A 22,769-nucleotide genomic window follows, 5' to 3' on the forward strand; every position below is an offset into this window, starting at 1 on the left:
CGCTTGATCCATGCCCTATTTTTATACAGTTTATGATCCACACACACACAAACACGTGACCTGTTCTTTGGCTCATGACCAACCTTTCCACAAAATCTGCAAATCTGTGAATACATTAGGGAGTTATGCGCCTTTTTGTGATAGGCCACGCCCATCGCCATGCCCCCTCTTGGTCAATTGGCCTGAAAGTTACTCAGCTGTACCTTCCAGTCATGACGAACGTCCATGCCAAATTTCAGCCTCCTGGGGCGAAAACTGTGGCCGCTACAGGGTGGGACACTTTTGTGGACCAACTGACCAACCGACCGACCGACCGACAGACAGAGCTATAGAGCTGCGGTCGCAGCTAAAAAGAAAAGGCAACAGGATGCTAGGATATATAGACAAAGGTACTGACTACTGAGTATAAATACAAGTTATACTTATCTTATACAACACATTTGTTAGAACACATTTTGAGTATTGTGTGTAGTCCTGGGGACCATACGACAACAAAGTTATAGAGGCTCTGGAAAAGGTTTGATGAAAGGCAATCAAATTGATTCCTGGTATGACAGATAAAATTTATGAGGAAAGACTTAAGATACTTAATCTCTTTACGTTTAGTAAAAGGAGACTTAGGGGTTATTTGATTGAGGCTTTTAAATTCATAAAGAGGATCAACAAACTGAGCTACAAGAGATTCTTCAGATTGAGTTCTCTTAGTAGAATGAGGGGACATAAATGGAAATGATCAAAAGGTAAATTCCGTACAGACATTAGGAAGAATTTTCTTAATGCAGAGAGTAGTCAATGTGTGGAGTAGCCTGCCAGGTCACACAGCAGAGGCAGAAACTGGGGATTTTCAAAACCAGGCTTTATGTTGGTGTGATAAGATGTTAGATATTATCTAGTCTGTAGGTAATCAGATCACTAGGTACAATTTAGTCAGGAAAATGGCTTGCATTGTTAGGCTGAATGGCCTGTTCTTGTCATTATGTTATGTCATGTTATTTTGCTACTGGATATGTTGTTTGAGCATTTTGGCATACTTTGACTGCCTGACTGGTATGAATGCAGCTATTGCTGTGCTTTTGAAAGAGATGTGATTCCAGCAGTCTGCAGCACAATGTTATAAAGCTACTGAAGCTAGCAAGAGCAAAATATTTGTTTTGTGTGTGCCATAGCATTGTCACCTTGGGGGTGTAGGCAGGAATGAGAATGGAGGTGACATTTTTGATTATAAACTCAGGAGCTAAGCAAGGAAATAAAGCATGCATAGTTTGCCTTTAACTTCATTGTGCCGTCCTTGACAATGCAATAACAATATCGCTACTTAACCTAAGTAATAAACAGAAAATAGGCCTAAGCTAGGACTAGTGAATGAAAAAGTCCTTCTGATAGGCTCTGACACAGGAATCAACCAACTTGATGAGATAACAATAATAATAATAATAGTTGTTAATTGATTTAACCACATTCATAACCAGTATCTGAGGCAATATTTCAAGATGTGAGGCAATGCTTATTTATTCTGTAATTGCATTGATTTGTGTCTATACTATTACGTGCAAAGTATTTGGTTTATTTTACTCGCTTTGTTATTTTGTTACATTTTCTATATTTAAATTAGGTTTATCGCAATCTACGTGGAGCAGATATGGTAAGGGAAACGAGTAGGCAGCTGTATTCAGCTCTATGTTATTCGTCTGTGTAGCTGAAGACTTGCATGAGGTCCAGTGCATATTTATAATGAGCCCTTTTGGAGAGCCACTCGCAACCAGCACAGATTTGGCGACTATCATTCTCTTCATTTTACTAGCTATTTATCCAGTAAAGATTTGAGCGACAGCCTGGAATGAGTGGCCGTTTAAAGAGCGCGCGGGTAGCTCAGATGGTGTCAGAAGCTACCAGCGGTAACAACGTGAAATACGTCAACGTTGCCAGCGTGGAATACGGACCGGCTTTCCAGGAAGTAAATTGAGATAGCTAGTGGTTCGGCAAGTACATGATCAGTGAAATTCATGAACTGTTGGACACGATCGTATAAATAATACTGCTACTATATTACCACTATAGAGGGGACTCGATCGGGATAATCTTCACCTCCCGACACCATGGAACAAACATATAAGGTATGTCATACAGGTTTGAATTGTATTGGCTTGCTGGTTTGTTAGATCTGTGATGACGCGGAATGCTGGCACCTGCTAGCTTTGCTTGCTAACATACGAATGTCTGTTTTCTCGGCGTTGTGACGTGCTTTAATGTTGGAAATTGTTGCTTGTCATACACTGATTTTGTTTTTATCTGCAGGCCTTTTCGGAGAGTGACGTGTCAGAGCACCCAATGAAAGATAACATTATTCTAGTCCAGCGCGATAATATGTTGATCGCTAGCTAGTTAACCATAGGTTGCTGCGCTATGTAATACTACTCTTGCAGCAGTGTGTTGTATGACGTTTGATAGAGGTTATGTGAGGATTTTAGTGAATTCGCCTCTGTCTTACTCGTTTGGGGCATTCTAAATTTGACTGGATAGATAATATTGCATTAGGAGAAAGACGATTATGTGTTAATATGTGATCCATTTTAAATTTGAGGGATTTCTCCATATAAAACGTTACACCAGCTGTCTACGTTCTGTCTGAAATCGTGTCGATTCTGGCACGATTAATCAAAAATAGTACATTCACACTGGAAAGGTAAACCAGTAAGATCCAGCATGAGAGAGAAGGGCTGCTGGGCGCCCTGTGAGTTGCACTGAATAACTCTTAAATATATTGTAGTAAAATTCTAAATAGATATATATTTTTAAGTCTCTTCCTATTTCCTCCCCAAGTATGTGTCAATACCATAGACTGTATAGGTCAATACCAATCTGGGTTTTTTAAAATTTTTTTATTGTATTCCTTGGGGACATTCAAAAGTATAAAGGCATCAGTAGCCTTGTGTCTTTAAATGTTAAACATATGCTTGTTGATTGTGGACAAAGCATAAAATAGGCGCGTGTTGAATCCATTATTAAATCTGCATCTGTTCCACTCTCTTTCAATTCCCATACTTGAATTCATTGCGTAAAATGTTGACATTTTTACTTTGGGGGATTATGCTTTATAATTTATTTTCGTAGCAGTGCTCCGGTTTACATATTCTACATTTTACATGTAATTCACGTATTCACTTTGACATTTATTAAACCAGTTCAGATTAAGGGTACAAGGCACTTGTCAAAACTCAAACTGTCAGGTTACAAGATAAATTCAATATCAGACAGCTACATTCACAAGTGCTTTATAGTAATGAGGGGAAACTCTCCTCAACCACCACCAGTGAGCAGCACCCCCATGGGTGCTGCACAGTAGTCAGGTTTCACCAGAATGCTCACTGCACATCAGCTGAGGTGGTGTGAGAGTGAACAGTTTTAGCCAGTTGAACTGGGGGACGATTGGGTAGCAGGCTGTGAATTTTTGTCAGGACACCAGAAAACCCCCTACTCTTTGCAATGAGTGTCACGGGATATTTAATGACCACAGTGAGTCAGGAACTCTGTTTAATGCTTAATTCGAAAGATGGTGTCTTCTACAGCATAGCATCACCATCACTGTACTGGACTATAGGGATTTAATTGAGCCAAAGGAATATCACACCCACATCACCACTACCAGCAGCAACTTAGTTTTCCAAGAGGTCTCCCATCCGAGTGCTAATCAAATCCACACTAGCTTAGCTTCAACCATTCAGCAGGAGCAGGGTACATGACTGGCAAACACAAGGTGCTAAACAGAAAACTATTTCAGGTAACAAACATGTTCTTTAACTCTGTAGTGTACACACACATGCTGTGTCATAAGTATAGAAAAGTGGATCACTTTTAAAGTGCTGTATTTGAAATGAGGTCTTTTTTTTGCTTGTAGGCCCTGCCCCATTTCGCTGCTGCAGAGAAATTCATGTCTCAAAATATGGCCATAATCGCTTCAAATCCAAATAATTTTATTTTTGGAAGATTGAACTTTTTGTGTGCCTGTTGGCATCATAAATACAAATGAGTGAAATGCTTGCAGAAAATCTCAATGGTGTAAACTCAATACAAGTCTTACATAGGCTACATAGATAGTGAAGTTCATATCAAGTGTACAAGGCTATACTATGTGACAACAAATAAATAAATCAAGCAAGCAAGAATTTGTTGCAGTCTTGTATCATTTGCTTGTGTCAGGTGAACAAAATAGATACTGTGGTATCTATGATTATAAAAGAGCCATGTGTATTGTATTAAATCTACTATTAAAATAAGTTGTTTTGCTTTTTTCTAGATGATTGTTGACCCCATGCTTGCTGAAATGGGTAAAAATTTGAATGAGGCCATGAAGATTCTTGAGGATGGTCAAAGGTGAGTATATTTCTGCTGTGAACATCTTCCAATAATGGTCTACTCCGAGACACAGAGAGGCTATACACACACTGTACTGTTCCCATTTCCTTATTGTTCCCCTCTGTTTTGAAATACAAAATGAGTACACCCCTGTGTGTATATAGGTAACAGGAATAGCTGCCCCTTGACAAACGTTTAAGTTGTTGTAAAGCCGCTCCCATGTCAGGCAAAGATTGTGCAATGTTAGTCTTTCCCGTTTGTATTCCCTGCGTTGCAACTGAATGAAACCTATTGACTCACATATTATTTTCATATTTTTCTCTCGGCCTATAAGGGAGGTTGAAGAGAAACGGAGGTACAGCCGAAGGGACATTCCAGGGCCTCTGCAAGGAGGGTAAGTCAAGTGAACTGTGGCTATTTCCGCAAATCTATGCCACCAACTCATTCAGGGTGATATAATGAAGGCTGCCTGTCTTCGCCATATAAGGGAGCATCAGAGTAGCTAGCAAGACTTGTAGCCAAAAGGTAACCAGGGAATACTGTGTTGGATATTGCTGTTTCATTCTTATGCATCTTGCTCCATATATTAATTAAATATCTAGTTCTACTAAAGAATAATATGCCAATCTGTAAACCAACCTGGTGTCAGCTAAAGTAACTGTAATGTAATATAATAAATATTTTTCAAAATAATGTATTTTCTTAAAAATACCGCAATATCTTAAAACAACAATCATTTTTGATATTTTACTAAATGATGTTTAGCATTGCATGCTCTTGGTAATACATTTTATTTCAGTGTACTCAATTTCTGAAATTTTTTACATGAAAACACTTATTTCAGTTCAAAAATGGTTATCATTCATGCATTCTGTACAAGAGGATTCAGGAAAACACTCGTTAAATTTGGATCAATTCCCATTTTCAAACCAATCTGGGTCTGTGTGTTTTTACCCCTTGCAGTGGGCAAGATGTCGCCAGCATTCTCCAGTTGGTGCAAAACCTGATGCATGGAGATGAGGAGGAAGAAAGTCAGGGTCATCGGTAAGCTCACAACTTTCTCTTAATAAACTGACATCTGTGGTGTTGCATGGTGTCATGTAACGGTAAAGCATGCCCTGGGAGCTGAGGCTTATGCTGTGTCTCTGTAGCAGGATGCAGAACGTGGGGGAGCAGGGTCACATGGCCCTGCTAGGGCACAGCCTGGCGGCCTACATCTCCGTGCTGGACAGAGAGCGGCTGAGGAAGCTAACCACTCGTATCCTGTCAGACACCACACTCTGGCTCTGCCGGCTATTCAGGTCTGTACTCGCGCAGATGCCTGAGGTTGCACTGTTGCACTGTAATTTGATAGACTTTTTTTTTCCTTTGGTAAGGATTCCTCAGCAGGTTCGCCCAGTTCACTGAGTAAATTGGTAAATGCAGAGCAGTATTTACCAATTAAATTTAGAAGAGTGCTCTACAGCAGAAACAGGAAGTTGAAATCAGCTGTATCTTGAAGAGGAAGTTAAATAAATGTTTAATTTTGTAGTTTTAAAAAATTTTGTGGTATATTAGTCGTCTATTCTGTTGGCAGGTATGAAAATGGCTCCGCCTATTACCACGAGGACGACCGGGAAGGGCTCATAAAAGTGTGCCGTCTCGTCATTCACTCCCGCTATGAGGACTATACCACTGAGGGCTTCACGGTGCTCAGCACCAAACAGCCTGTCGTCTACCAGAGTGCGGCATGCCGACCAGGCCTGGGGCAGCACCTCTGCAGCCAGGTATGACACACCTGGCATCACACAGGGCCTCATCTGCCCTGTGCAGCCCTGATCTCTCTGCCCTGCAGTGAAACAGTCTCACGCCGTGTCTCTGTTTCTGTATTTAGTAGGTCAGTAAATAGCTCCTTTTATACTGATGAGGTAGGATTGCTTAGTTACTCAGCTGCTTGCTATTGTTCAACAATAAATCTTGTCTTACCGGAGGGGTGATGTAGAGTGGAAAGACCAGTTTAGCCTCTCCCAGGAATGACAATGAGTGTAATGTCCTTTGTAAGTGCTACTCACAACAAAGCTTTGAAGTGGCATGTAAATTATCTGAGGTATTAAAACAGGCTGTGATTTGTCATTTGTGGGCCAACATTGGAACTTTAGGTGTAAACAGAACTGTTGGAATTATTGTATTTTGGAGTATATCCATCACATTTACCATCACAAGATTTTGTCTGTTTTCATGCTACTATTGTTTCACATTATACATTTTTTCTGCTTTGTTGTCTACATAGTAGCACTGACTTATTGTGTCTCTCTCACTAGCTGGGTCTGCCTCTGTCCAGCCTCTGCACGGTACCCTGCAACACTATGTTTGGTTCACAGCATCAAATGGTAAGAATCAAGATGTTAGAAGCATTATTTATTTATTATTATGTATGTTTATTCCTGACACCTTTCACTGCTTTTGTATCGATATTTTCTATGTAATTATTGGGGTAACGTCTGTTCCATTGCTGCAGGACGTTGCCTTGTTGGACAGACTTATTAAAGATGACATTGATTCTGGGAAACTTCCGTTGCTGTTGATAGCAAATGCCGGTCAGTTTTTCAACCTTTTGAATCGATGTAATTGAAAATCAGTTCTGTATAAAGTGTGCTGCTAGTGTTAATACACATTAAAGAAGCGAATTTGACAAGGAAAAGCTTTTCAGAATGTCAGTATACAGTACAGTATGTATGGGGCCTTGTGGCAATCCAAGTGTGTATTCAAATCTGTGCTTGCATATCTGTCTCCACAGGAACACCGGGTGCAGGACACACTGACAAGCTGGGTCGTCTGAAAGAGCTGTGTGACCAGCACAGTATGTGGCTCCATGTGGAGGGGTGGGTTTCAACTACGCACATGCATGTACTCTCTCTTTCTCTCTCGCTGCATGCACACATGCACGCACGCATAGATGTAAATACAGTTATACCGCAGAAGGTCCAGTCTGAGATTCCTATTGATCTTCCTCTACACGTTTCAGAGTAAACCTGGCGACACTGGCTCTGGGCTACGTAACAGCCACTTCATCAGTGATGGTAAGTCTCTGTACTCAATTGCTGGGATTCCCTAAAGTAATGTTGAATTTAGATGGGTTTTCCCGTTAGTTCCATTTGTACTCATATGGTTTCTTCCAATCGGCAGGCCGCTACCAAATGTGACAGTATGACCCTGACCCTGGGGCCCTGGCTGGGGCTTCCTGCTGTGCCTGCTGTTACACTGTACCGACACGAGGACCCAGCACTGGTTATTTATTTATTTTATTTTTTTTAAAGACTAAAGTCTTCCATAATTCACATACATGACTCTCTGTATATGTCAAAAAGCCTGTGTAATATGTGCTCTCTTCTTTGGGGTGTGTTGTGTTACAGTCTCTCGCTGCAGGTCTGACATCCAGCCAGCCAGTGGAGAAGCTGCGTGCCCTGCCGCTATGGCTGTCCCTGCAGTACCTTGGGCATGATGGGATAGTGGAGAGGATTAAGCATGCCTCCCAGCTGGTTAGAGCAGTCCCTTATAAATAGTCTTCTGTTGTCTGTGATATTTAATGACACGATGTATAGTTTATCTAATTAAATGCCTGGTCTCCTTAATGACTGTGCAATCTGTGTCATGTCTTTTCAGAGTCAGAGACTCCTGGACCATTTGAAGAAGCTGACCTCTATAAAAACATCAGTATGTACTTTCATTGCTGTCATATTTGCTGTGATATTTTTTTATAGCATACATTAGATTGCATGCTTGTAACTTACTTCCTTGAATACCTTTTTGTCAGTTTATGATGAAACAATTAAATGGAGAATATTTTATGATGTTGTTTTAAGCTGTTTAGCCAATAGCTTGGGGAATAATTACTGGTTACAGAAACTTCAGTGCTATAAATAATCTGGTATAATGGGCATAATGAGCTTCCTAAATCAGTGTTTAAATTGAGATTTGTTTGCATAACGCTAATATGCGCTAATGCAGACTTGACATGCTAGCCCCCTACCTGAAGCAGGGTTTTGCATTTCCAAGCAGTGGTAAGGCATCTCTGAACAGCATTAACAGAGTTGATATGGAAACCAAGCTCCTGTTTTGTGTTGCTATCATCAGGATGACCTTGACATGCAGATGTCTCTTCTCGAGGCTTTGACCATGGTAAACCGCAAAGCTCCTTTAACAGTGAAGCTCTGTTAACCAGTCGTAACCAGTAGTGAGAGTGGGTGCCTTGGTTTCAGGGCGTGGTGTCGCGCTCCCGGGTTCCTCTAATCTCCGGGGGCTCTCTGCGGGATGTCCTGGGCTCTCTCATACTGTCTATTGTAGGTTGGATCTACCCTTTTCCTGCCTGTCCACCCATTCTCACCTCCCTCCCTCCTCATAGCCACTCACGCATTCTGAGGCCTTCACTGGGTATCACACCGAGCTCTTGATCCTGCTTATGTAAAGGCATGTCTCACTGCACTAGGTATAGCCCTGCTTGTTCAAAGGCATGCCTTGCCTCACTAAGGTAAAACCACCTCCTTGTGGCTAAGGCCCAGTGCCCCTGCCTTCCCTCTATGGCCAGAACAGCAGTGATAGTGTCCACAGTTACACAAACCCCCCCAAATGTTGAGTCCAACTCTTTTCCTGGAGATCTGCTGTCCAGTTTGTTTTCCCTAAATCACCTCTATGTGTAGGAGTAGAACACCTGTTGACCACTCACAGATAAGTGGTCTCACAAAAGGTTGAAAGTTGTTGATCTGATTACATCTATACTGTATTTCCACATGGAAACAAATGATAATATGTATAGATGCTGTATCCTTAGGAAATAAAAAATAAAATTGTCTTAAAGCTTTATGATAAGGCCAAACAACGGTTTCATTGGATTACATTTCCCTCTCCCAAAAGCATTTTAGTCACAACCCCTGAATAATTTTCCAAGTTCAGTCACTTTAATTCTCATAGACTGTTTTAATGATTGGTGATTTACAGGTTGATCCCACCCTCCAGAATCAGGGGAATAAGTGTCATATGGGAAACCAACTATGTGGACAACCTAAAGGACCAGGTTTGGGGGCCACTGGCTTAAATAACCCAGAGTAATGCAATGCTTCTGAGCCATAGATGGAATGCAAGGCATTTTTAAAAGCCCTTTCATGAGCAATGCCATCCGCAAACTCACAGGATCACAGCAGATTCCTAACATTTCATCCTAAGATGAACAGAGAAAGTGTCAACTTGCATGCCACTCCTGTCCCACTTAAGTAAGAAGCAGCTTTGGCATGTTAACTGTCCAAAGTTTGATATGGCTAACTCTCTCAGAGAGACTGGTATGGCTGACTCCCGCCTTATCAAACAAAGAAACCACTGACCTTGAGTTTTCCATTTGAGTAGATGGAGTGGGGAAGGAGGGATATGATTGTGAAGAGCAGACAGAAACCACTAAAGCGATGTTACTCGTGCTAACCGCGGACTGGAATGTAAAAGCATTGGTCCTACAGGGCAGGGTGGATGTGTTTTTGAGACCTTTTCATGCAGGCTGCTCACTTCTCAGTGCTTGTCGTCTGTAGCTGCTATGTGGCACCTCTGCTACTGGATGTCCGTACAGCACTTGGTAGCACAATGCAGTTCCTGCCCTCATGTGACACTGTTGCCCCTCATACAGAAGTCTGCATGCAGGGAAGCATGTATCTCTGAACGAGATACTGTACTATTCACTGAACTGCATGGACTTTCCATAGATTGGTCACTGATTCAACATGGCAGAGCATTAGGTGGATTATGTGGTGGACTTTCCTGGACAGGTCTCAAAGGAAGACAGTGTGCTAGTGCTGTATTTCATTGTGTTTAGTTGATGTCTTTCATACTGTAATCACACAGTTTAATATGACAAAATAATCTTGCTCATCTTAACCTGTGGTTGTATTGCATAAACATCTACAACAACTTTATAAACTCAATATTTAAAAAAAAATAAATTGGCTTTTGACACCACTGCCATTGAAGTGAATAGTTCACATGATTCGAAGCCATAATTTCGGTATGCTCTCACCAGATATATCGTATGTCAGCTCTTCAGCGGTGTCCCTAGTCCATGTCCATCTGTCCTCACCTCTCCTCTGTCTGTCTGTCAGGTGGAGGATGAGATTAACTCTCCGGTGGTGGTGTTCAGGTTCTCACAAGAGACTAGTGAAGGTAAGAGGCTGCACCTCACTGCTAAATGAAATTGAGTTTTGAATGTAATAATGTCTGGTGCATTTCTGACTTGTGCTGTGCAGTTAAATGAAAGGGAATCTGAGGTGTGAATGGATGACACTGAATACACCTCTCATCCTTCCTCACCTCAGCATCGAGCAGCGGCTCAGTACAGGGATACAGCGGAGGTGACAGAGAGGTGCAAGATGCCCTAAACAGATGGGTAAGGTGTCCAATTAACATGACCTGTTATTTTATTAAGTCACACCGACTGGAATGTGTCAACATTCAAGAAGCAAAAACATTAAGCACCTACATTTATTTTTATTTTCTGAAGACTTGCAGAACTGAAACTATGTCAGTCCTATAGCTTTTTCGGGCTATTTGACATCTCAAAAAACAAATGTGTTGTATCTGACTGTAAAAAGCAACTTTCATATCTGTTGGTTTATCACTGTGAATTTAAGCTGTCTGCATTAGCGCTGATGCTATCCCACGTGTGTCTTCTCATCCCAGCTTGGTGAGCAGTTGGCGCATTTGGTGCCAGCCAGTGGGGTGGACGTGGTGGAGCTGGAGGATGAGGGCACCTGTGTTAGGTTCAACCCCCTCATGACAGCTGCAGGTAAGGGTTGTGTGTGAACATTATTGCCATCAAATGTGTGATTCCTGTTATACCACTGAGAATAAATATCTTTTGCTTGTCAAGAATGTTGTGCCCTTAAAGTCACCTTGCATGGGGGGATACGTATGGGGACTGTTAAATAATGGAATATAAGTAAAATAGAACATACCTACTGTATGTTTATTGTCCAAAACCATATAGTCATTTTCTCAGTGACAAAATGAGGGAGTGCCTGAGTACAGAAGGGATCCTTACCTGGCTATCTTCACTCGTCACTAATTCACAAAAATAAGGAAAGCTGGAGCAAACTGTGCTGAACACATAAATGAACAGGGTAGACTCCCATTTTGCTGTCTGTGGCACCTTCCCCAAGAGTCGAGAGAACCTGGGTGGCTGAGTGTGAGAACCTCACTGGCTGCCATGGTGACAGTACTGCATGTTGTCTGGCATCCACAGTGCAGGGCACTCAGGAGGGGGATGTGGAAACCCTGGTGGAGAAGTTGGGTCAGATGGTGCCTCTTCTGAGCAGCACGTTACGCCTCAGACAGGACTTCAGGGAGGAGGTGTACCGCCATGCGGCCCTCACCTACATCGAGGACCTCAGCTGGCCTGGGCTGGGAATCATCAGGTGAGAGGGAAGAGGAGAGGGCATGGGGGGGAGATGGGAAACTGATTGGGCCAGTGGGTGGCGCAGACTGTAGCCTAAACCTTGGTGTTCTGTGGCAGGTATGAGCCCAGCAGCGATGAGCTTGATGTCAGCAAAAGGCAGCAGGAGGTGGAGAAGATCAACTGTAATCTGCTGAAGAAACTGCAGGAGCTAGAAACAGACTTGACTTTCTCCACTGGTATGTTCCTATTCTTTTTGCCCCACAGGGTCATAATAGACCACTGAAGTTGTGTCGTCATTCGATTAAGGTTCATTAGCATTAACAGACTGTGACCGGGACTCCATTCATTTTTGCCATAGAGAAATTCTCCTTGGATCTGGAAATCCATATATGGGCAAAGGTTTTTGCTCTGCTTTCCGTCCGACTTCTAAGCTCTATTAAGGTTACCTGGAATCTGTTTGCTCATTTAAAATCATGACAAGCAATGTTTGGAAGGTACAAAATAGCTGTGTAACTTCATGATAAATTATTCAGCAACTGTCAAAATTTACATTCACTTGCTACCAACCACGAAAGGTGTACTATGGTCTGTGCGAAAGGAATGTGTCATAAATAACAAATTATTATGAATTAAGAGCACGCTCCATATTTCTTGAAGGAATGTAATGCTAACTAACTAACAAACACTCCCTCTAACTTTAAAATCACTAGGACCTGAGTTTGGGGAGGAAAAACACTGTGTGTTCGTTGGCATGGCAACGGAGGACCTTGATGTGGCAGAGCTGGCAGATACCATTGCAGCTATGGGGCGGGAAATTGAGGAAAGTGGCAAGGTGAGAAACCATAATTATTTACTTTACTGTTCTGTCCTGTTTGGTTTCGACTATCATGTATGGTGAAACACATTTAGTTCAAACTGCTGTCCGCATGTGTGCAGCGTTTACTGATTTTCCTTCTTTCCTGCGTGTTCCCAGCTGTTAGAGAACATGACAGAGGTGGTGCGGAAAGGTATTTTGGAGGCTGAATTGCAGCTCCAGAAAGCCAATGAGGAAAAGCTTATGGAGGAGGTATGTTTATTTTTGTGCAACCCCATGAAGGCGTGTGTCTGCCAGACCTTGGTCAAATATTTGAGGAAAAAAAAAAAAACTTCAGACATCAGAACAATTTGAAAACTCTTATACAGACCCTGATAATTTTCAAGGAAATACTTACTAAAATTTATAATTATATGAAAGTACATTGTACTTCTGAAGGCGGTTTAAAATAGATGTTTATTTGAAGACAGTCAACATTTCCATGAGTTTTACTTTGTGTAAAAAAAGTATTTCAGATGAGTGTTTAACCCAGGTCTGGTGTGTATGTGAGCCCTGAGAAATACTCCCTTCTGTACAGCAGGGCGCAGAAATGATGAAATGGTAATTCCAGTGTCCTTCTTTTACAGGGTGTGCTGCGTCAGATCCCACTGGTGGGCTCTGTACTTAACTGGTTCTCTCCAGTCCAGAGTTCTGTCAAAGGCAGGACCTTCAATCTGGCTGCAGGTATTCATACCTTGTGGGGGCAGCAGAGAGACAGAACGTTCTGTTTTTCATTAGAAAACACAATTCGGGGAAAGTATTTGGTTGGATTTATCTTGTATACATAAGCAAGCCTTTTACAAGCTTTTACTTGCTGTATGCTAGGAACATCCATTAAAAAGGCTTTTTGCTGGAATCCTTTTCAAATTTAACAACTTATTTCCGGAGGAAAAACACATTAGCTGCATGCCTCAGTTAAATACAATATATTACTTTTAAGGCTACTGAATGTCTTGGCAATGAGCCAGACATTACCATTAACTGGTTATGTAGCAGCTTGGGACAAAAATAGATTTTCAGCTGAAAAGGAAGTGATTTAAGTGTTGGTAATACAGAAGTGGGTGTTTGTTGCTGTTATGAGCTCAGTGTTTGTGTGTTTTCCAAAGGCTCTTTGGACTCTACAGATCAAACCTACTCTATGAAGGTACAGGCAGTCAGAGGGACCCCTCCTGCCACCCCCACTTCCAGTGCCACCAAGCGACTGCCAGGCAAGCCTTCCCACCCCTCATAACCCTCAGTATCCCCAGCCCTTCTGCACAGGGTTCAGCTCTTGAGACTTTCACTCTGGTATAGGCAGGCTCATCTTAGAGAATTGGGAGTTGATACGAACTGCCCACCCAGAATGGAGACTAGCACAGAGTACAGCCATTCTAAAGGGCTTTCACATCAGAGAGGTGAATGGAGTATTTAGTCTCAGACTCTTTCAGTCACAGGGTGTCCTAGCATCACCACTTGGTGGCAGCTGGTCTAATCAGAGTGTACTCCTGCTTGGAGCATTGTAAGCCCCTCTTAGCTTGTCTCCCATATTCTGCTGCCCAACCTGTGCCCCCCCACACCTCTATACATTTCCCTCCAAATGCTACCTAATGCTTTTTTGTCCCTACACTCCTCTCCACCGTTTCACCTACTACCCTTTGGCCATCAGCCGCTGTTTTCCACTGCTTCTTGGAGGACCATTCATTTACTGTATATATCTGGCCTGCAGTGATGTTAATGAGAGTCTGCATCATCTTCTGTCCTCTTCTTTACCTGGGCATTACCTGGGTTCCCCTCAATCAAGCCTGCCTGAACCAATTTGTGTGTGTGTGTGTGTGTGTGTGTGTGTGTGTTGTAGTGTAGCACAGTAGCTTAGGGAGTAATGGGAGGAATGGTTTTCTTTAAAATCTTAATTACAGGTCAGAAGCTGTTCCGGCGCACTGGAGCAGGTTCTGACATGCCCAGTGAGACCAGCTCTGTTGGCCAGCCAGAAGAGATGGAGACGGAGTTGGTCCAGTGTCCAGCCCCAGAGGTCACCCCTGAGGTCCCCCCCGAGGTCACCCCTGAGGTCCCCCCCGAGGTCACCCCCGAGGTCACCCCCGAGGTCACCTCCGAGGTCACCCCCGAGGTCACCTCCGAGCCCACCGAGGAGCCTGTCCCAGAGCCCATAGTGGAGCCAGGAACACAGCCTGAGGCCACACAGCCAGAGGTGGAGAGGCAGATTGAGGAGAAACAGCCGGAGCTGGAGGTTCAAGAGACACAACAGGAAGTGTCTGTCAGATAGGGGTACCCACAGGTGCGAGGCCAGGGGTGGGAGCAAGGATGAGGCAGAACTCACACAGATGTATGGCCAGCAATAGGCTCCCTTTTCTCACCAACTAGGAAGTAAGGAGAGATGAGAATTAAGCAGCTTATATGCAAGTTAAAATTATTGATTAAAATTGTGATTTCAGTGTCATATATGTAAATATATATAGTTTAAAACCATCATAGTTTAGGTTTTATCACTGAGTTTATGGTTAAACTACGTGAGGCTAAGCGTCAAATGAACATTTATGGATAAAGTGAGATTTCTATAATATGAAGAACAGAAAGTCACGTTCTTGGTCAGCCTCTAAGACCCTCTGGTGAGCACCATGTTTCCGTAGTTATGGTGTAATTGACATTAGCTAAGGGATGAGATGCACTGCTTTTGGTGCATTCCCCAGAGTAGCAAAAGTGTGGTCAGTGCCAGTTGGGAAGTGATTAGGGGTCAGTCAATTTATGGAACTAAAAAAAAACAAGGGAATTTCGTTCTTATTGCTGCTTGCTTCCCCTGCACTAACACTGTTCATAGGCTTGGTTTATATAGCTTATGATCAGGAAAAATTGCTTCAGAACCTTGGATTCTGATTTGAAGTTTTGCCTCCATATTCGAACTAATTACAACCAATTCACGGTGTTCCAATGTATTCAAATATATAGTGAGCAGGTTTACCTTTTGATGCAAGGTACCACTATCCAAAGATGCATAAAGCCAACAGTGGGGTGAACAGAAGTAACCAAACAGCAGAAACCAAACACACTTACCGGAGCAAATATAAAAAGATGTACTGCTCAGTTTCTAGCTTCATTTTAATTTTAATGAGAAAATTCTATATTACATGTCATTCAAATTGCAAGAGATTATAAATATAGCTATAACATCATATATTTTTCACTGCTAATTTTAGATAATAGAATAGTCATTCTTCCATACTCCTGCCGCTGTGTAACTAAATCTAATTATTTCTGGCCACCTTTCTCTATACTCCACAAAATATGATAATTCTTAGCATTTACGTGCTAACCAGTAACATGAGACACGTTTGAGCAGTCAGATTGCATTCTAGCACTGATGATCTGTGTAAAAGGTTGCTGTAGGAACAAGCAACTTCTTAAATGTTGGCAATTCATAAAAATGTTGAATCAGATTATTTATTTTCAGATCTAGTCGAGATGAAGATTTTTCAGTAGTCTTTTAAATAAATGATTTAAGTTTATTTTCAGACACTGTGCCTGCAATGAGAAGGCAGTTCGCGGGTGAGTTTCTTAGCTAGCTATATAGATTGAAGCAGCTTGATTTTATGGACACTTGAGCCTTATTGCACTAGGTTTGTTCTTTTTTTAAATCTGTACAGAATCAGTAACTTTATTTAATCACAATGGCAGCATTTCTTCCTTAGACCATTATTTATTAGTAATTAATTTATTTATGCAAATTTTGATTTTAAAACGTCCATGTGGTAATCCATAATCCAAAAAAGAATGGATAATGGAAAAATAGGCATTCCAAATGTGATTTTTGCTTTATAAAATTGAATGCACCATATTCATTGAACATTTACTAAGTATGTACTCAATTGCATCTTTATCTCTCCTTCCTATTTTTGTCTGGATCCAGAAATGTGTTTCCTCGTGACCATGCCTTTGCTGTTGTGAATCTGTTATAACTCACCTGGAATCAAGACTATTACAGAAATGATAACCTCACACAAAATCACAAAGGTTAATGGTCTCTTTTAACTGCAGTACCCAGCCTTTCAAATAATCCATGACAGAGCAGACATCTTGGTACAGCCCAAGCCAAAGGTGGTTGATTTCTGTATGTCTTTGTAGTCATTTACTTTGTTTCTGTCCTGACAAATTGATCCAGTCCTCTTGCATTTTTGTTTTGTGGAGAGCATTTACATTAGCCTTTTAAAGTGGGCAGCCAACTGACCGTTCCAATACACATTTGCATGCAGAAAGCAGTACTCAAAACTCTTGACAAGTCTTTAAGATTTATTGTGTGACTTTCTCACATTCAGGTAAACGATATATGGCATAGGCTAAAACTTGGCTGTGTAAGCACATCAGTTACTACTGCTGAGGTCTCATACCAGAGACATAAGAGGGGTGCCATTCAAACATGGATGCACGTCAAGTGCAATGGCATTTAAACATGGATCTGGGTTAAGCTCACAGCAATGTCTGCTCTCTGCACACTGATACTCAAGACAGATTTACATGGAATGTGATTGGGTTTCATGACATTTTTTCTTTTAACGTATATTTCGGTTCATTTTCCTTTAAGGAAGTGCAATTTTTAAAGTACTTTCAGATTTTGAGGGTCTTCCTTTTTATACATTTTATGCTTTTGTATGTTAGGTGCAATGAAGAATCCTTATTTACACAGAAAATATCTTGCTGATTTTAATATATACTGTGAGTGTTTTATTTGTCTTGATATTTTACTTTACAGCATTTTTCTTGTTTAAATAATCTTGTCCAAACCTATGATTGTTGTAGTGTTGTTTATACATTTGTAATTTATTTCTTCCCAAAGCTCTTTAAGAACCAGTGCCCTTGAAAATGTTATTTTGAAAGAGAGAGAACTACTGGAATCCAGTTAATTGAATTAAACTGCAGCTTAAACTGTATTTGTATGGCCCTCAGTCATTGAATGCTAGTTTCCCACTGTGTAGCATGCATTCTTTTCATGCTGGACATCCTTACAGAAAACATCTTATGTTGTTGTATGTGAACATGTGTAATTTATATCTTCAACCCTTTCACACTGTCAATATACCATGCTGGTTCTCCAGATAACTTAATTAGAAAACATCCATTGTCTGAAGTGTACATAATCTCTCTAATTCCTTTGTCTTTCCTGAAAACACATATAAAGTAGAATTAATAAGAACATTATGGGTCCGAGGAATTTAAAACACAATCAGAGGGACCGCAATGGTAATTAAACTGTCCAGACTTTTAACTCGAGAATACAAAAAGAAAACACCTCTAGTACCCGTGGAGGCTTGTCCCATTTCTTTTTTAGGGTAGTATGCTGTGTCAACTGAGCCATATGCTAGAGCTCAAAGGTTTGTTAAAATCTGACAAAAATTCACACAGCTTTCAATCAGTCCCAAAAAATCAAAGCCACAAAAAAAAGAATAATCTGAAAAGGGAGGAGGGAATCTTTATGACTTATGGGATTTCCCTCCGTTTCAGTGAGAGAGGGTCACAGTGACTCCAGGTGCTGGGGGACGTAAAGCAGTGTTCCGCATTCCCCCGAAGAGGGAGGCTCTACTGCTAAGCCACCCTCTCCCAGTCTCCTTGCTCTGTCCTGCGGAACTGCTGGGGCTGCCCTTTCTGGAAGAGGCTGTCCGGGTTGGGGTGGTCCAAGAGAAACTGGATTGTGGTCTTGATGTGCGGCACGAAGTGAGGTGGCTCAGCCAGAGGGGACGTCGACAAATACTGGAAACACCAGAAAGTGTAAGTGACACTTTCAAATAATCTCACCAGGCCATTCAACTGCAGTAGGACTGCATGTATACTGCACTGAAATAATTCAACTCTGTTTTAACACTTGACAAAACTCCCTAATAGAGACAAAACCCTACATCAGCCCTTACCTTCAATATTGTATCGTCATCCTGTGTCAGCCAGAATTTAATATCCCTATTGGGTGACCATTTGCATGGGCCAATTTTCACTTGCTGTTTACTAGAATCATAGATGTCAGCCATCTGTAAATAAAACATATGCAGCCCATTTAATTCTTGTGAGATTTAAACCCTTTCGAGATATTTAACGAAACAGTTGTAAAACTTTACATCCATCTTTCTAATATTTTTAAACCCCAATCACGGGTACACTATCCATCCCTCTCAGTTATCTAAACATCACAGATGTTAAATAGGTTCACTGCCACAGCTCACCATAGAACACATCTACTGTATAGTCTGTGGCATTCTGTGAAACAGTCATAAGCTCTCATGTTTCAGGAACTAAGGAAAACTATTAAATACTTGATCTGTGCATTGTAGGTTGTGAGGGTGAATTTAGATCTATTGTTCAAATATGCTGCTATGGAATTTAAAAATCCAACTTTATTGCTACATTGGTAAATAGAGAAAGCCTTCTCTAACTTATCTGGTGTTTTAATATTTAGTCAATGCACTTCAGTTCTTGTCAATATGCTCTCTACTTACAAAAACCATTTTAAAATGGCATGAATGACTGCAAAATTTTGCACTGCTCGTCGCAAATGAACAAAACCCTTGAATGTGGAGCTGACAGAAGGTCTCATCTTATTTAAACGGGAAGCCCCAGTTTTAATTGTTTCCTCGTGAAAACAGGCTAATGGACTTCAATGAGCATGGGACAGTCCTGAGATGACACAAACCTGGCCCCCTGTGAAGGTTCGAGCTGAGCGCAGCTCCTCAGCTGGCCCTCGGCATGGGAACGAGGCTGGGAACACCTCACCGGTCTTAACATTGACTCCTGTAGAAACACAAGACCCAAGTCAACAGGCACCACGCACAACAATTTCTACGGAGTTTATTAATTCCAAGAAAACACTGTACCTATTCCGTATACAACCGGCCTGTGAATCCCTTCTGTTAAAATGTCGTTCAGTTCTGTGAGGGCAGAAGAGCAACCCTTCAGATTGCAGGCCTTAAGAAAATAAATACACTCAAAAGAGAATAGGAAAAAAGGTAATGCACCTGTAATGCAGCACGTTACCAAGTGAATGTCTTCTTTCTGTTTCTGGAAGGCCGCTGCGAAAGACAAGGTGAAAGCTAGTTAAGGACATCATGTTGTGGAAATGTACACTCGCCTCCATTCATTCCTTCATTCATTCAATTCACAAACAAGAGCTGCGCTACTCACCCAAAAGACTTAAGCTCAGGCTGTGGGATGTGTTGGACTCATCATCAAAGCCACCAACAAGGTGCAGCTCTAGCCTGGATATCACAAGAACCAATGAAAATCAAAACCAGAAGTGCCTGTGGTGTTTGTGTGCATGTGTATTAGCGCTGGAAAGTTCGATTCTTTTAACTGACTTGTTAGTGAACAATTTGTTCAGTGAAAAGAATGAACCTTTCGATTAGTTCACTGGATTCAATAATCCTCACTTTCCCAGAGCGCACAGAAACCCCCCTACCGGTGAACGAAGACCTGGAAATGTTGTGATTCTCATTCACAGCCTGCTTTACCATTCACAAACGATTTGTTCAGTCTCGTTCATTCAGTGGAGTGGAGATAGCCGTTCTCTGGCGCAATAGATTAACCTGGCCCATGAGTGCCAAACCATTGCAATGCATCGTTCTGACAGCATACACAACTAGATAATGCACCCGATTAGAAGAACTCCAAAGAGTTGTTATTCTCAAGCCCCGAAAGAGTTGTAATTACCGTTCGTTTCATTCAGTAGCCTCGGGTAATGCCCATTTGTTCACTCATAAGTCATGAGTTTAGGCAGTAAGCAGCTAATGGGTTTACTTTTGGTTTTACAATGTTGTGTCCTGCAACATCCCACCATTTAAATGCTTTTGCACAATGTGATAAATTATCATGTTTAAAAACATGTTAGTTGGAAGCTGAGTGCCATGGTTGGCAAAGCTGCTTGGTCAATCAAACAAGTAAAATGAACGACTCAACTGAGAAAACGAATCATTAACCTTGAGTCAGTACAAAGCGTTGTTCAGTTCAAACTAATCGTTTGCGAACTGCACACCGCTAATGTGTATGTCTGGCATTCATCTAGAAAGAGACCTACCTGCCCTCCTTGGTTTGGCTGCTCAGAGTGGTGACTGCTTTCACAATGAGAGGAACTTCACTCCATGTGCTAGACCCATCACAATGTGCCAAACAAGCTGCTCCACTTCCTTTCAAAGAACACAAGTATAGTAAGCATGTGGGCCTCAGAGACAAACCCTTCAAAACAATAGACTAATTATTGCTAGTTACTGCTTGCATTACAATTCACTAATATTGCTGAATGATGTGTTGCGCACTTACCTGTATGTCGAACTAATACCAAGTGGCAGGTTGTTGCATCATCAGATCCAATAACAGAAACTGAGTCTGTGAAAAGATAGAAAAGCATCCAAACATCAAAAGAAGATTCAAAAACACTGCATACCTTTCAATTTGGCAGTGAACAATGGTCCCCAATTAAAATTTTATAAAACTGACTTTGGCAAATCAGAATGTTTTTTTTTTTGGAAAAGGTATCAAAGAGGGAAAGGTTATGACACAGAATGATATAACAAGACGTATGAACAAGCATAAAACCAATGAAAAAATAAAATCTAAATAAGGCATATCCTGACAAGAATGGATCAACGTAGTAAGACGGAATGGAGGAGCAACTGGCGAACTTAAGTTCGATAGAATTTCGTTCAGTTTTCGACCTCCGATAAATTACATAAATATACGTTCAACGGTTTTCTTTTATTTTGACAACATACACCACACAGTTTACTTACTATCAGCTGGGGTCGTGGCTGCAAATTCCCTCTGTTGCACATAGAGGAGGCACTTGGGGTCGACATTCACAAGCGCTTTCGCGCGGAATGCTTCAGCATTTTCCTGTGCAAAAACGAGTCTGTCACAAACGGGGAAAATAAAACCAAATGGCTGATATACTAGTGATGCATTTCTATGAGCTCGACAATTTACCCATAGGCCAGGTAGCATGCTACTTTGGGCAGCCAGATAGCAAAATCCACGCGTAATTGCCGCTAACGTTACCATACCTGCAAAAGTGGATATTTGGCGAAGAATTCTGCCGTTGTACTTGTCCGTTCAATTTTGTGGTTTTCAATAAGAAGGGGCATTTCTTCACTGAATGTAAAATGAATTTATTATGTGTAGCTACCTAGCTACTGTTCCTAACCTAACATGCTAGATGGCTAAATACTATTTACGTCTGCAGACATTGAGCACTTCCTGAAAACATTTCCTCTTGTTCCTTTTGTCAGACCGTTGGTTTTCAGAGCTTGTAGTTTGCCTACCTCATACATGAAATGTCCTTAACTGAAAAACCATGCACCAGAAAACGACATTATCCAGTACGCATTGCGGGGTTGTTGGGTTACGTATCGCGACATCAGAACAAGCCAGACTACTTGACCATATAGGGGCTATCTACAAATAACTGTAACGTTATATTGTCTCAGTGTCTAATGTTTAAATTTAGTTTGGGTTATAGCTGTTAATCTAGCTGTCAAAGAGACACTGTAACATTATTTTAAAGAAGACTGTATTGCCACCACAGTCGAAGATGTAGTCAATCTGGCTGTATAAATAAAAGCAAATTAAACAGCAAAAGAAGACATTTTCTACCACTTGAGGGCGATATGAACTTATCATCACGTTAAGCAGGTGTATTTCGCTGTGCTGGACTTCACAACATTTTAAATGTAACCTATAACGATAAAACACGCTGGCAAAATGTATTGTAATGCATTGTTAAATAAATAAACAAATAAACGTTAGATATTCTCTGCATTACAGTCTATTTAGAAGCATCAATATAGAACAGGAACATGACAGTTATTTTTACACAACGCCGTGCAAGCCCATGAATTGCAATTTCATCATCTGCGTTCACTGCTGGTAAATAGATAGAAATGCCTGTTGACAAGTTCTCTTGGATATGAACTTTCCTTCCTTGTCTGTTCCAAAATAAAATACCTTACTTGGTTCCTGAAATCTGACCCATGTATGGAAAACATGGGTTAACTGAAATTCGTTTTTTTTCTTCTTCTTTTCCAATTTACCGTAAACATCATGTCCCAGAATGCATTGTTGACGGCGCTCCCTTTTGGATGAGGGGAGCATCGGTACAATTCTGACTGCCAGATTTGGCTTTTCAAATAAAATTGC

General features: G+C 41.3%; 2 protein-coding genes across 7 annotated transcripts; one reads left to right on the plus strand and one right to left on the minus strand.

The window, feature by feature from the left end:
- The first annotated feature begins 1,912 nt into the window (after positions 1-1,912).
- pdxdc1 (pyridoxal-dependent decarboxylase domain containing 1) lies at positions 1,913-17,530 on the plus strand. Of its 5 annotated transcripts, none has more exons than XM_064322792.1 (24): positions 1,913-2,114; positions 4,295-4,371; positions 4,688-4,747; positions 5,317-5,397; positions 5,508-5,654; positions 5,930-6,119; positions 6,654-6,722; positions 6,851-6,929; positions 7,130-7,214; positions 7,358-7,412; positions 7,519-7,620; positions 7,746-7,871; positions 7,996-8,046; positions 8,592-8,672; positions 10,470-10,530; positions 10,683-10,753; positions 11,047-11,152; positions 11,609-11,780; positions 11,879-11,997; positions 12,472-12,593; positions 12,735-12,827; positions 13,202-13,298; positions 13,721-13,822; positions 14,510-17,530. In XM_064322792.1, the coding sequence occupies exons 1-24, from the start codon at positions 2,097-2,099 to the stop codon at positions 14,872-14,874; spliced, it is 2,529 nt and encodes an 842-aa protein (XP_064178862.1). In that variant the 5' UTR covers positions 1,913-2,096; the 3' UTR covers positions 14,875-17,530. The 5 variants fall into 5 exon arrangements, with proteins under 5 accessions (XP_064178862.1, XP_064178863.1, XP_064178861.1 ...); XM_064322793.1 differs by lacking the exon at positions 8,592-8,672 and adding an exon at positions 8,467-8,511 and having other exon boundaries at positions 1,914-2,114; positions 5,505-5,654; XM_064322791.1 differs by having other exon boundaries at positions 1,914-2,114; positions 5,505-5,654.
- ntan1 (N-terminal asparagine amidase) lies at positions 16,873-22,155 on the minus strand. 2 transcript variants are annotated; one of them, XM_064322799.1, is made up of 10 exons: positions 21,638-22,112; positions 21,368-21,470; positions 20,898-20,963; positions 20,656-20,764; positions 19,767-19,840; positions 19,601-19,654; positions 19,460-19,513; positions 19,279-19,376; positions 18,506-18,619; positions 16,873-18,347 (listed from the first exon to the last, which is right to left on the minus strand). In XM_064322799.1, the coding sequence occupies exons 1-10, from the start codon at positions 21,716-21,718 to the stop codon at positions 18,183-18,185; spliced, it is 918 nt and encodes a 305-aa protein (XP_064178869.1). In that variant the 5' UTR covers positions 21,719-22,112; the 3' UTR covers positions 16,873-18,182. The 2 variants fall into 2 exon arrangements, with proteins under 2 accessions (XP_064178869.1, XP_064178868.1); XM_064322798.1 differs by having other exon boundaries at positions 19,460-19,654; positions 21,638-22,155.
- Positions 22,156-22,769: the final 614 nt, after the last annotated feature.

This window comes from Anguilla rostrata, chromosome 2 (assembly GCF_018555375.3).
Source record: "Anguilla rostrata isolate EN2019 chromosome 2, ASM1855537v3, whole genome shotgun sequence".
NCBI lineage: Eukaryota > Metazoa > Chordata > Actinopteri > Anguilliformes > Anguillidae > Anguilla > Anguilla rostrata.

Bases quoted from the DNA above. Each gene is read 5' to 3' on its own strand.
- pdxdc1 (XM_064322791.1), top strand. The intron at 4,372-4,687 runs GTGAGTATATTT...TCGGCCTATAAG, and splicing joins ATTCTTGAGGATGGTCAAAG to GGAGGTTGAAGAGAAACGGA. The intron at 8,047-8,591 runs GTATGTACTTTC...CCTTGGTTTCAG, and splicing joins TGACCTCTATAAAAACATCA to GGCGTGGTGTCGCGCTCCCG.
- ntan1 (XM_064322798.1), bottom strand. From the start codon at position 21,718: ATGCCCCTTCTTATTGAAAACCACAAAATTGAACGGACAAGTACAACG. The intron at 19,655-19,766 runs GTGAGTAGCGCA...TGTCTTTCGCAG, and splicing joins CCTGAGCTTAAGTCTTTTGG to CGGCCTTCCAGAAACAGAAA. The intron at 19,377-19,459 runs GTACAGTGTTTT...GTGTTTCTACAG, and splicing joins GCCGGTTGTATACGGAATAG to GAGTCAATGTTAAGACCGGT.